The sequence below is a fragment of the Dermochelys coriacea genome, chromosome 2, assembly GCF_009764565.3.
Source record: "Dermochelys coriacea isolate rDerCor1 chromosome 2, rDerCor1.pri.v4, whole genome shotgun sequence".
Taxonomy (NCBI): domain Eukaryota; kingdom Metazoa; phylum Chordata; order Testudines; family Dermochelyidae; genus Dermochelys; species Dermochelys coriacea.
In genome coordinates, this window is record NC_050069.1 from 126,031,826 (window position 1) to 126,045,868 (window position 14,043).

The 14,043-nt window shown below is 42.1% G+C and overlaps 1 protein-coding gene across 2 annotated transcripts in view; it reads right to left on the minus strand.

The window, feature by feature from the left end:
- Positions 1-14,043, minus strand: part of CDH6 (cadherin 6) — a 134,322-nt gene that overhangs the window by 58,350 nt on the left and 61,929 nt on the right. For both annotated transcript variants that reach the window (XM_038392017.2, XM_043508434.1), the window contains one exon: positions 6,441-6,795. In XM_038392017.2, the coding sequence (XP_038247945.1) occupies positions 6,441-6,671 (231 nt within the window). In that variant the 5' untranslated portion in view covers positions 6,672-6,795. The remainder of the gene's footprint in view (positions 1-6,440; positions 6,796-14,043) is intronic.

Sequence of the window (14,043 nt, forward strand, 5' to 3'; positions counted from 1 at the left end):
AGAAAATATTAAATCACTGTAAATGTTTGTCTAGGCTTTTCTAGGTTGGGAAGGCGGTTGAGGAGAATAGGGAGGTGGTGTTGGAAAATGCTCTTTGGAGTTGGAGGAGATATGGTTTGGTGAGCCCTCAATGTACTGAATTTGCTTTCATGCAATGCTGTAGTGCACCTAGAATCTAGGATGGCTGCAGTACACAAATTGACACAGATCAATAACAAGGAGGATCAGATATAGTGAAGGATCTTCATTTCCTGCCCTGTCATTTTCTGAACCATATTTCTACCTGCCCCACCCTTTGTCTCATTATTCACTTTCTTAGCACAACTGGGACAGTCTGAACTTTGCAAACTGTTTCTAGATTCTCTGCTTGGGCCTCCGACCTCTCAATTGTCCCTTATTTCAAAAGTTCTCTCTATTCTCCAGGAGCTGACAATGCAGAGAGCTTCCATCGACACGAGTAAATCTTTCCAAGGGGAATATACGTCAAAGGCGTGTGTGTGTGCGATTCTGTGTGGGATTGAAGGGTGGTTGGGAAAGTAAAATGGAACATAAAATATGAATGATGGAGAGGAAGAATAAAGGAAGTGCAGAAGTGTCCATGGCAGTTGTTCTACCTCTGCTCAGCCTGTTGAAGCAAAACACAGGCATGCTAGCCTGAATAAAAGCATCAGCAGCTAGGAACTCCTAATTTCTAATCCTGGTTCTGCTGCTCATTTGCACCATGGTTGAAGGCAAGTCAGTTAACCTGTCTGTGAATCAGCTTCCCCTTCGGAAAAAGGCTGATGGTAATACTTACTTCACAAGGGCATCATACATACCACTATAATTAACTAACGTTTGTACGCTGCTTTGAAAAAGCACATGAAACCCTATGGGCAAGATCCTCACCAGGTAAAAAGTTAGAGAGGCATAAAGAGGCCTGAAAACCTGTGTCCAGACATGGGAGGATTCCCCCAGTGGAGGTACAGGGGTAGACAGTCATGAGGCTGCATTCCAAGGATCCACCCTCCCTTGCAAGGCCTGGCATAGGTGGTGTACAGGGGCTGATGGTGGGAGGGATGTGTCATAGGTGGAGCCACAGCACTATGGAGATTCCAGGCAGCCCTGTAGCTCATAAGGTATTCTCAGGGGGGTTACCATAACATAGACAGGCTCCCAGTGCTGCCCAAGTTACACTGGGGGCCTTTCCACCTCCTGGAACAGCTCCCTCTTCCTGGGTTGTGAGTTCTGTGCCCTTTGTGTGTGCTCACAGTAATCATTTTTTTTCTTTTTAAATAGGGCTTAAATGCCACCTGAAATGTGGCTTGGATACATCAGCTGTTGTAAACTTTGCCTCTCCCTCCAGTTAAGAAAATAAGTCTTGAGCTTTTGGAACTGGATCCTGATCCTTCTCCAATCAGGAGTTTATGCTGGCTGCTACAAAGTCCGAGAAAATCTTACACTTCCACCATTTTTGGAAACACACAGTTCAGGCAGCTCATTTCTTTAGTGTGTGTAAGGATGAAATTCCCTGCTTTTGAAATTCTAACTAGCTTTCTGTGGATTGCTGCAGAACATGGTCAGGTACAAGTCTTGAGGGGATCATGCTTTTCCAATTGCCACTGAAAGAGACACAACCAAAGGTAAACTCAGTATCTCTTTCTTTCCTTGAGATCCTTTCTTTTTCGAAGAGGTAGAAATTGACCTAAAGAAAAAGATTCTTGTTTTGGCCAAAATAATGCAATAGATTCTTTCTGCATTGTAAAACCACATAGCAGAGGAGAGACTTTGAGTTTATTTTTCTAGAAAAATAGTTGTCAGTAGAAGATGGTTTATGATGGGGTGTACAGGTAGTAACATCCGATAGCTAACAGGCAAACATGCTGCTTGAATTAGATCAACATCAATAAGACATAGTGATGATGAAAAGCAAGGCTAGAAGTTCTTTTGGGTGCCAGACTGCCAGAATGTGACAAAACAGTTCTACAATTGTCCTCCATGTTATCAAAAACCCAACCAGTACTGAAAGCTATTCCTTGGTGGATAAATAATTTAAGATTTGTTCAGATATTTCTTCAGTTAAAAAGAAGAGGCATCCTATTCCTTATTGGACAACAACTTTCAAGTGTATGCTTGCTTATGCAAACCTACTTATCCTGCCAATGAATGGAAATAGGCTGCAGATGTTGTTTTTGGTGGACATCATGTATTGTATGACACTGTCTTGTTAAAGCCATAAACCATATACAAATTGTACACAGTATCCACATGTTCTCTCCATGCTCATCCTCTACTTTAATCTTAACAAACCGTATATTTCCATGACTGCACCCACACTCCAACTTCCCCCTGGGATTTAAAAGAGCATTTCCCCAACCCAGTTAATTCTCACTAAGGAGGTACCTGTACGGTCAGTTTCCTTTTTAAACCTAACTCAGATTTATGCTGATTTATGCTTTAGGTTGTAAAGTGGTACCGGGCACTGTATTTTATGCTCATATACTCCTTGTATTTTATTTTGGGTCTGAGTCCCTGCCAAGTGTTATAATTCTTGAACCAGAAGAAAAGACATCTTCAGGTTAAAGTGTCTCACTACCCATCAATCACACTCCAGTAAATAGCCACAGCTTGCAAGTTAGTCAGCAGCACAATGTATAATTACAGCCCAGAACTTTTCTAAAAGTTCCTTCTGTGATTATGTCTGGGACTAACCTACAGTGGAGACTGTTTTATTAAATCTTCATTTCTTGAATATACAGGAATGAAACACAGATGTGTAGTAACTGGATAATAAGAACTGTGGATCTGAGCATGCAGCCTCACCACATACAAGCAACACCCACTGATGTCAATGGGAATAGGGTATACTCAGCATTTGAAAAATCACGGCCTGTACGATATGACAGCTTCTGAGGGCTCATTGTCAAGTGCTCAGCACACAAAACTGGGGCCCAACTTCGAAAAGAGCTCCGTGTTCTTTCAGGCACCTAAATACGGAACACATTTTCAAAAGTATGTAGATTGTAAGCTCTTTGGGGCAGGGACAGTATGTTTGTACAATGCCTAGCACAAGGAGGTCCTGTTATATGCTTAGGGCTCCACAATATGGACCATAATAATACTAACCAGCACCAGGCTTCTGAAATTGTGATACTAACAGCCAGATTTTCAGAAGAGCTCAGCATCCACCATCAGGGGCAGGTTTTTAAAAGTGCTTTATTCTAACCTTGTCACCAAAATCTGTCCCTGATGGTGGATGCTGAGCTCTTGTGAAAATCAGGACCCAAACTACCTATAATGTCCTTCCTGCTCCCCAAGCCCTATCGTTCCCCTCTCTAACACTTGTATCTTTATCTTAAAAGTGAATTTACTATTGCTCAATGATGGTGTATTGACAGACCCAGAGAATAAGGGGGAATCCATTCCTGACTCACTGAATTTAGTGGCAAAATCCCAGGGCAGGATTTCACCCTACGTATTTTATTGATTCATGGAATAGGCAGAGCATGGTTCAAGGTAGTGCATGCTTCCTCCCACTCCTCTCATATGTCTTAACATGTTCTCGGAAGGACCACATCTGTGTTCCTTTCTCAAAGCAGCCACGGCCAGCTAACAGCTAGAGGTAAATCAGGGTCTTCCAGTTTCCTTTGACCTCTCCTCCACTGGACCCAGATGGAGCTACTTGGGGTAGAGGGCTCAGTAGCAACAGTAGCTGGGAAGAAGCTTCACAGCCTCCTGGTAGAATCAATTCTGAAATTTGGGCTCTGGATATATTTTCCACATGTTTGTTGTGTTACCATTGGTGACTGGGTTTCCCTTCATTTTGCCCCTCTCCTACCACCTCAGCCTTTAGCTACCCAGCCCTCGCTCTCAATATTCTTTCCCCTTTCTAATTCCTTCCTCTGTTTTTCTCTTTTACTTCATGACTCCTTTCCCCTCTCCCACCTCAATCCCAAGTGATCCCCCCCTTTGCCCGCAAAACCACTCTCCTCCTATAATGATGATCTTGTGGTGTATTCAGATAAATGAAGGGGCAGAAGTGTGGAATCTTTAATGTAGACAGCTATTCTCCTAGCTTTTTATTTGGGTGTTTGAGTTAAATAGATGTTAAACATAAAAGGTTTTCAAACAATCTGAGTAAAACCATTTTTTCCTCCCAGTTAAATCAGATTTCATGTGTATGATGTCTCTGATGTCAAAGCCCAACCAGTTCCCCAGCCAACTGTAGTTTCCCAGAAATACAGAGTAGACATGATTGAATTTCTAACATAAAATACAAGCCAAATTCTCCCCTATACACACACTGTGCTGTTGTCTTTATACAGCATAAAGAAACAAAACATTTTTAAAAACCCTATTTTTTTCACCTTTGCAGGTGACTAGTTAAGGCTCACAACCTTTGAGATAAAACATGCTTAATAAAAGTAAGTTTGTTAATCTTCATTTATCCACACCAGTCAAATTTAATTGTTCACTAAAACTGCCTGGTTACCTTGTCTGTAGCCATTCAGCTATTTCTATCCTTTACCCTTACTCAAACACACAGCTATGTCTGATAACAAATGGCTGCTCTTTCATGCCTCTTGGCTAATTGTTCAAAGACAAGGGTGTGAGCAGCTCTGGCACTCGAAGGATGTGTGAAAGGCCACTTCTGAACAGCCCAGGGACACGGAATCAATGACATTTATATATTATGTGTCATTTCCATGCTTTGCCACAGTAAGTGTCAGTTCCAGACAGAAAAGTAACTCTAAAAATAACATTCTGACCCGCCACATTTATTCTGGCTCAGTGACTCCACATCAGATATGCTTGGTTTATGGGTCCAAAGAGGCTTTTTGTGACTACCACTCTGCAAACTCATCCTGCAGTCCTATTCTCTCCCCGCACAGGATAGGAATCAATGATATTTACCTGAATTCTATACTGGGGAGAAGAGGGCTATTGGGATTTGTGTGGGCTTGATGTCAGAATTTACAGTTCAAAGGGCAATATCCACATATGTATATATAATGTGTATTTATACAGATAAAGTCATAAGGTTGTGGAAGAAACCTATCTATTAACAAAAAAAAAATTTCCCTGTGGATTTTTCTTTTGTTCTTTCCCCCTTTTTCACAGTCTCATCTTTAGTCTTTTCAGTTTTTGTTCTGTCTATGGGTAACTTCTCTTTTCCAACTGTAAATTTTTGTCCCATTCATTTGCTCCCCTTTCTTCATCTCTAACTTCTTTCTCATTCTCTCTCCTCTTGATTCCTTCTCCCCCCAAGCTTCCTCCTCATCCTCCATTCTTCCTAGCTCTCCCCTCTCCTGGCTTCTTCTTTATCCTCTCCCTCCTCCCCCTGACCACTCACTCCATTTGGCTCACTCCTATATAGCCTTGTTGGGAGGACTTTTCATGAATGCTCATTTTCCTGGTTGGAGCAATACTGCAGCAGGTGAATAGCTCTTCCTTTACTAGAATCATGACTTTCAGCTGGTTGTGGGATGTCATATCCACCTCTCACTGAATAGCTGATCAGCAAGCATCAGGAGCAGGCACTTACGCTGATGGGAATGATCTAAGCCAGGGGTGGCCAGCCTGTGGCTCCAGAGGGACATGCAGCTCTTCAGAAATTAATATGGAGCTCCTTGCATAGGCACCGACTCCAGGGCTGAAGCTACAGGCGCCAACTTTCCAATGTGCCCGGGGGGTGCTCACTGCTCAACCCCCTGGCTCTGCTGCAGGCCCTGCCCCCACTCCACCCCTTCCCGCCCCCTCCCCTGAGCATGCACTGCCTTTGCTCCTCCCACCAGTAGTGCCATACGTACTGCATGTGCCACAGCAAGTTATTGAGATTTCAGTGGAGCTTCCCAGCACCATAAGAAATGGCAGCAGCAGAGAAGCTGAAGTGGGGAATAAGCAGTGAAACAGTTACTTTTTGACAAGTGGAAAGAACTCTTGTCAAAATAAGGGCACTTCAAGTGCATAGTGCTCTCTAGTTTGAGCCTCTTTATTTATAATCTTGACACAGGTGTTGGCTCACTTCAGAGACTGCACATACATTCATTATACATATAGTTAAAATATCTTGGACCAGATACTCATTTGATGTACATTAGTATAACTCCATTAAAGTCAATGGAGAAATGGCAGATTACATCAGCTGAGAATATGGCCCAGAATTTCCTAATACAAATGCTTTGCATTCCTTATTTCAAGACAAAAAAAATAATAATCAAAAGCTTTAGAATAAACACATATGAATGGCTGTGGGACTCATTTGTGAGATCAGAGCATTTTCATTTCTCTGTATTGTTTTTAGTGCAGCTCAGCTTCACGTTGCAATTGTCTCACCCGAACTGCTCATCATAACAAAGTGATCAGAGGAAACGTACGGTGCATTATTCCTGTCCATTCACAACTACTGGCTTCCTAAAGCTTTCAAAATCAGAACATAACTTTGTATAAAAGACTCCTACCTTTCCAACATATTGATAGTCAGAGCCTGTGTATTCCTCCAAGAGAAAGAACTGATTCCACATCCAGCTCCTTTTAGAACGAGTAAGCTCCTTCCTGTTATTTCCGGACAGTTCCAAAACCTTTTCCCTTTCCGGAAAGCCCCTAGTCCTTTTGGATAACGGAGATGAAAAACTTTGATGAGGCTGACCAACCCAGAACAGCAGCCAGAGGCAATGGTAAGTTATCATCATGACAGCACAAACGGGTCTACGCAGTGATTTCTTTCTTGGCCTCAAAGCAATCTACTTTACTGCACTGAATCCAGGTTCATTCCTTCTTCCTCCTTTAATGTTCTTTGCAGTCTCAAAAGGCTCTCTGGAAGGAAAAATGACAACATATCAAGCATTTTGCAGAGGTACTTAACATTCAGAGCTAGAGCAAATAAGCCAAAAAGGTAGATCAGTAATTGTAATTGCTGAAAAGCTCTAAGCTGCTTTCAGTTCTAAAATGCTGCAAGTGGTCCTTCAGATCCACTGAATGTAATATCTGAGCTGAGTAGGAGGAAGCAGCTCTGCTACTTATTTTCCTTCTTTCTTCCATTACTTAAAAATACTAGTTTGGGTTATTGTCTTGATGAGCTGAAGTGGGTTACTTCATTGTCTCTTTCGTGTCTGGATTTCAGGATTCAACTGAGTTTGGTCGTCTCGGTCAGATCACACAGCATGTGAGAGGTATTGATTACAACATAAAATACACTACTGGAAGGGGTACAGAAACCGGGGTGATGGCTGTGGTGGAAGAACCTGATTAGAACAGAATTACTATATCAGAGATGAAATCCCGGTCACATTAAAGTCAATAGGAGTTTTGCCATTGACTTCAGTTGTGCCAGGATTTCACCTCAAGGCACCAGTCCAGGTGAAAGGGTTAGTGAAATAATTGGATAAATTGCCACAGTTGTAAATCTCTCCTGAGTACTAGACATGTGTGAAACTCAGTGATTTTGATTTGCAGGACATTTGCTGAATATTTTGATTGGGTATTTTATTGCCTGTTTCATTTTGAGTTTTAGGTCTAAACTAGAGCTGGTTAAATAGCTAGACAGATATAGGTATTTAACTATCTATGAATAAAAGCATGGAGATGGTTCACTGTGATTTGTGGGGTCTTTATAGTCATTATTTTGTATTATCCTTGTTATTCCTTAGTTGGCCACCCACTGAGTAGTTGTGAAAATCATCACAAACCTTAAAAATTTCATGAATTTCAGCATGAATAATTATGTTTCCCAAAAATGTGTTCCACATGTGTGTTTGCAGTTTTCCTGGTATTTTTTTGTTTTAAGTTTCAGACATCCAATCCGGGAGCAAACATGATATCGTGTGACATGAGTAATGAACAGTGAACATATAAGAATACTGAACACAAATGAGAGAGACATTTCCTACAAAATGTTTTTTGTAGTGTCTAGTTTGCCTAGTTCCAGCCCAAACAAATCCAGAACAAAACGTGGATGAAATGGCTGGTTTCACCTGGTTTTGCAAAGAACAGGGGTTCTCAGATTGGGGGTTGGGAACTCTAAGGGGGTTGTGAGGTTATTACATGGGGTGGCTTGAGCTGCCAGCCACCACCCGCTTTGCCTCCAGTATTTATAATGGTGTTAAATATATTTAAAAGTGTTTTTAACTTATAAGGGAGGGGCAGTCACACTCAGAGGCTTGCTATGTGAAAGGGGTCACTAGTACAAAAGTTTGAGAACCACTGGCAAAGAAAATGCAACAATTTATTTTGCTCAGTCACAATACAAAACCACAAATCATTCTGAAAAAAGAAAAAGGAGGACTTGTGGCACCTTAGAGACTAACAAATTTATTTGAGCATAAGCTTTCGTGAGCTACAGCTCACTTCACCGGATGCATTCAGTGGAAAACTTTTCCACTGAATGCATCCGATGAAGTGAGCTGTAGCTCACGAAAGCTTATGCTCAGATAAATTTGTTAGTCTCTAAGGTGCCACAAGTCCTCCTTTTTCTTTTTGCGAATACAGACCAACACGGCTGCTACTCTGAAACAAATCATTCAGCGTAGCATCTCTCAAAATGTTTGCAAAGGAAGATTTTTATGATGATGGTTCAAATGTATCAAAAACAAGGAGAGAATATAGTTTTTGGTTTTTGTTGTAAACATTTCACAAAGCTGTATTCAGGTAATTACATCTATTAAGGATCAGATTCTGCCCTGAACTGAAGTCTCTTTGCTTCCAAAGATGCAAGTGAGACTGAATTTGGTCCTTGAGATGCAGCGACTGAGTTGGATGGGAAACCATGCGCTATGTCTGGTGTTAGCCACTGTTTTAAGTCTGTCACTAATCTATAAACTTCACAAAATAACCCCAAATCTTTTACATTTTTTGACTAAATCATTTTCTATATAAAAAATACCATTTAGCTATTTTAGAGGAATACTTGGTAATGGAGCAAGCCTGCTTAAAATAATGCCCTTTTACTACTCTGCAAGGTAACATGCAATAAATAGTTAATCTGTGAAAAGACTGTGTTGTACTAAGACATTTTTAATAGGAAGAATGAAAAGGGAATGTTTAATACTGAGACACAGTATCTAGTCCCCTCTTGATGCATAGGGGATTTTTGCACTTAACTCTTATTAACATTCATTAGATAAATAGGAACACTTCAGCCCTGCTGTCCATGGGAGTTGTGTTCATCAGGCTGAGGCTGAATTTGTCCCATCAATCACAGATGTAGCAATCAGAAAATATACCCACTGAACATATGTACCCTCTTTGCAATTGCAAAGAAAGATGTCCTACTGATTGGAGGACTAGATAGTAAAAAGGAGAAATAATCCTGTGTCTTAAGTTCTGGAACGTGTAAGGCATTTGAACGTATAATGATAAATGCAATACTAACATAAATGCCGAGGCAGGTAGCTAGGCAGACAGACAGACTGAATTGGTACAACTTATACCTTCTTCCAGTCCGCACAATATACATTTACATCACCTTAAATGCCCTCTAGACTCACCATAGATATATCTATGCTGCAGCTGAAGGTGTGATTGCAGCTCAAGTAGCTTTAATCTACCTAGAATGGCTAAAAATAGCAGGGAAAACATGGCAGCACAGGCTTCAGTGCATACTAAGAATGCATATTAAGCATTCTGGGTGGGCCTATATAGCCTATGCTTAATCCTTGGCCACCACAGTGTCACTGCTATTTTTAAAAAAAGAAAAGGAGTACTTGTGGCACCTTAGAGACTAACAAATTTATTAGAGCATAAGCTTTCGTGAGCTACAGCTCACTTCATCGGATGCATTTGGTGGAAAAAACAGAGGAGAGATTTATATACACACACACAGAGAACATGAAACAATGGGTTTATCATACACACTGTAAGGAGAGGGATCACTTAAGATAAGCCATCACCAGCAGCAGGGGGGAAAAGGAGGAAAACCTTTCATGGTGACAAGCAAGGTAGGCTAATTCCAGCAGTTAACAAGAATATCAGAGGAACAGTGGGGGGTGGGGTGGGAGGGAGAAATACCATGGGGAAATAGTTTTACTTTGTGTAATGACCCATCCATTCCCAGTCTCTATTCAAGCCTAAGTTAATTGTATCCAGTTTGCAAATTAATTCCAATTCAGCAGTCTCTCGTTGGAGTCTGTTTTTGAAGCTTTTTTGTTGAAGTATAGCCACCCTTAGGTCTGTGATCGAGTGACCAGAGAGATGGAAGTGTTCTCCAACTGGTTTTTGAATGTTATAATTCTTGACGTCTGATTTGTGTCCATTCATTCTTTTACGTAGAGACTGTCCAGTCTGGCCAATGTACATGGCAGAGGGGCATTGCTGGCACATAGCATATATCACATTGGTAGATGCGCAGGAGAACGAGCCTCTGATAGTGTGGCTGATGTGATTAGGCCCTATGATGGTATCCCCTGAATAGATATGTGGACAGAGTTGGCAACGGGCTTTGTTGCAAGGATAGGTTCCTGGGTTAGTGGTTCTGTTGTGTGGTGTGTGGTTGCTGGTGAGTATTTGCTTCAGACTGGGGGGCTGTCTGTAAGCAAGGACTGGTCTGTCTCCCAAGATCTGTGAGAGTGATGGGTCGTCCTTCAGGATAGGTTGTAGATCCTTGATGATGCGTTGGAGAGGTTTTAGTTGGGGGCTGAAGGTGATGGCTAGTGGCTTTCTGTTGTTTTCTTTGTTGGGCCTGTCAGCGCACGGGTACCCGCATGGCCCCACAGTATGCCAACATTTTTATGGCTGACTTAGAACAACGCTTCCTCAGCTCTCGTCCCCTAATGCCCCTACTCTACTTGCGCTACATTGATGACATCATCATCTGGACCCATGGAAAAGAAGCTCTTGAGGAATTCCACCATGATTTCAACAATTTCCATCCCACCATCAACCTCAGCCTGGACCAGTCCACACAAGAGATCCACTTCCTGGACACTACGGTGCTAATAAGAGATGGTCACATAAACACCACCCTATATTGGAAACCTACTGACCGCTATTCCTACCTACATGCCTCTAGCTTTCATCCAGATCATACCACTCGATCCATTGTCTACAGCCAAGCGCTACGATATAACCGCATTTGCTCCAACCCCTCAGACAGAGACAAACACCTACAAGATCTCTATCATGCATTCCTACAACTACAATACCCACCTGCTGAAGTGAAGAAACAGATTGACAGAGCCAGAAGAGTACCCAGAAGTCACCTACTACAGGACAGGCCCAACAAAGAAAACAACAGAACGCCACTAGCCATCACCTTCAGCCCCCAACTAAAACCTCTCCAACGCATCATCAAGGATCTACAACCTATCCTGAAGGACGACCCATCACTCTCTCAGATCTTGGGAGACAGACCAGTCCTTGCTTACAGACAGCCCCCCAATCTGAAGCAAATACTCACCAGCAACCACACACCACACAACAGAACCACTAACCCAGGAACCTATCCTTGCAACAAAGCCCGTTGCCAACTCTGTCCACATATCTATTCAGGGGATACCATCATAGGGCCTAATCACATCAGCCACACTATCAGAGGCTCGTTCACCTGCGCATCTACCAATGTGATATATGCCATCATGTGCCAGCAATGCCCCTCGGCCATGTACATTGGCCAAACTGGACAGTCTCTACGTAAAAGAATGAATGGACACAAATCAGACATCAAGAATTATAACATTCAAAAACCAGTTGGAGAACACTTCAATCTCTCTGGTCACTCGATCACAGACCTAAGAGTGGCTATACTTCAACAAAAAAGCTTCAAAAACAGACTCCAAGGAAAGACTGCTGAATTGGAATTAATTTGCAAACTGGATACAATTAACTTAGGCTTGAATAGAGACTGGGAATGGATGATCCATTACACAAAGTAAAACTATTTCCCCATGGTATTTCTCCCTCCCACCCCACCCCCCACTGTTCCTCTGATATTCTTGTTAACTGCTGGAATTAGCCTACCTTGCTTGTCACCATGAAAGGTTTTCCTCCTTTCCCCCCCCTGCTGCTGGTGATGGCTTATCTTAAGTGATCCTTCTCCTTACATTGTGTATGATAAACCCATTGTTTCATGTTCTGTGTGTGTGTGTGTGTGTGTGTGTGTGTGTGTGTGTGTGTGTGTGTGTGTGTGTGTGTGTGTGTGTGTGTGTGTGTATATAAATCTCTCCTCTGTTTTTTCCACCAAATGCATCCGATGAAGTGAGCTGTAGCTCACGAAAGCTTATGCTCTAATAAATTTGTTAGTCTCTAAGGTGCCACAAGTACTCCTTTTCTTTTTGCGAATACAGACTAACACGGCTGCTACTCTGAAACCTGCTATTTTTAAATGCAATAGCTAGATTAAAGCTGGTGTTTGTATGCCTACCTGAGCTAAATTCACCCCATCAGTTGCAGCACAGATATACCCTAAGACTCCCCCTACTCACCACTGTTCCAATGTACACTCCTACTCATGCGTGATCTCTGAGTTTGGTCCATTCAAATGGGTCTGTTTGCCGGTGTGGTATGAAATAGAATATTCCATCTCCCACAGTGTTTGCAATTCTCATTTTCTGGTCAGGAATCTTCCTGGCAGCAAGCTTTAGAGTGTGATTACAAATTCCACAGGTGACTTAATTAGTGCTGTGGCTGTTTGCAGCTCTGGCAAACTGCCATTTGACAGCATGCTTGTCATGATATTTGCTCCAAGTGCAGATGTGAAATGACTGATAAGTTAGTTCTGGCTGTGTGCACACGGGTCCCCTTATTGGGGAGGAAGGGTCTGAGGTATGGAGCACAGCATATGAGTACACCTATTTAGCCATTAGTGCAGTCTGGATGTGCCACTAGGGCACAGGATAGTGGAAATCATCATTTTGTCAGGCATCCCCATCATTCTTTTCATTACCCCGTGGATAAATCCTGCAGAGGGGCATTATCTCCGTGGTCCTGTACATAACCCTTCCTCAGCAGTGCTTGCAAGAGCAGAACAACATGGACAGAGCTCCCACGAGCCATTTAAAGAAACAGTCCTCTGTCAATTGCCAGGAAACAATTATTCCTGAGGGAGAGTTTTCTCCACTTGAAGCCAGTTATATTTCACAGCTGTGAGGTCATGAGAGAGGTTTTATAGCAGCTCTTGTTGAAATATAGCTTGTGAGGATAATATCACAGCTGTGAAATACAGCTTCTTATTTTTCCCAGCTGAGATGTGCCAGAAATGCTGCAGTAAGGGTATCATCCTGTCTGTACTTTGTATATCTCAGCCCCTATTGACTTCTGTATTGGTGGCAAGTAGTCAGCAGTACCTTTAAAATCGGGTCTCAAATGTGGAATCCATTTAAGTAACTTAAATCCAGGGCCTTTTTGCCCTAGAGATGCTGCAGTTTCGGACTTGTCCATGGCTAGTGCTCTCTTACAGACCAGGTCATAGTGATGTACCTAGCTAAGTAACTGAAGTAAGATGGCACCTTAGAGACTAACAAATTTATTAGAGCATAAGCTTTCGTGAGCCAAAGCTCACTTCATCGGATGCATCGGATGATGAGCTGTAGCTCACGAAAGCTTATGCTCTAATAAATTTGTTAGTCTCTAAGGTGCCACAAGTACTCCTTTTCTTTTTGCGAACACAGACTAACACGGCTGCTACTCTGAAACCTGAAGTAAGATGAAAAGGAGTACTTGTGGCACCTTAGAGACTAACAAATTTATTAGAGCATAAGCTTTCGTGAGCTACAGCTACGAAAGCTTATGCTCTAATAAATTTGTTAGTCTCTAAGGTGCCACAAGTACTCCTTTTCTTTTTGCAAATACAGACTAACACGGCTGCTACTCTGAAACCTGAAGTAAGATGTGATCATTCTCTGTTCTCTATGCTGCACCTTTAAATACAGATGAGTCTCAGTGTTGGTGGTTGTGCGGCAGCTGACATTTTGTCTTTCAGTTCCGATGCAGAATGTTCGTCACTGTGTTCTGACTTTCTTTCCCTCATTAGATTTTATAGTTAGACTTTTTTGTTTATTGTTTCTTTAATCCAAAAATCAGTCATTCAGGCAGAGGAATATTTTGCTTTGTGGGTGTAGGAAAATATAAGTC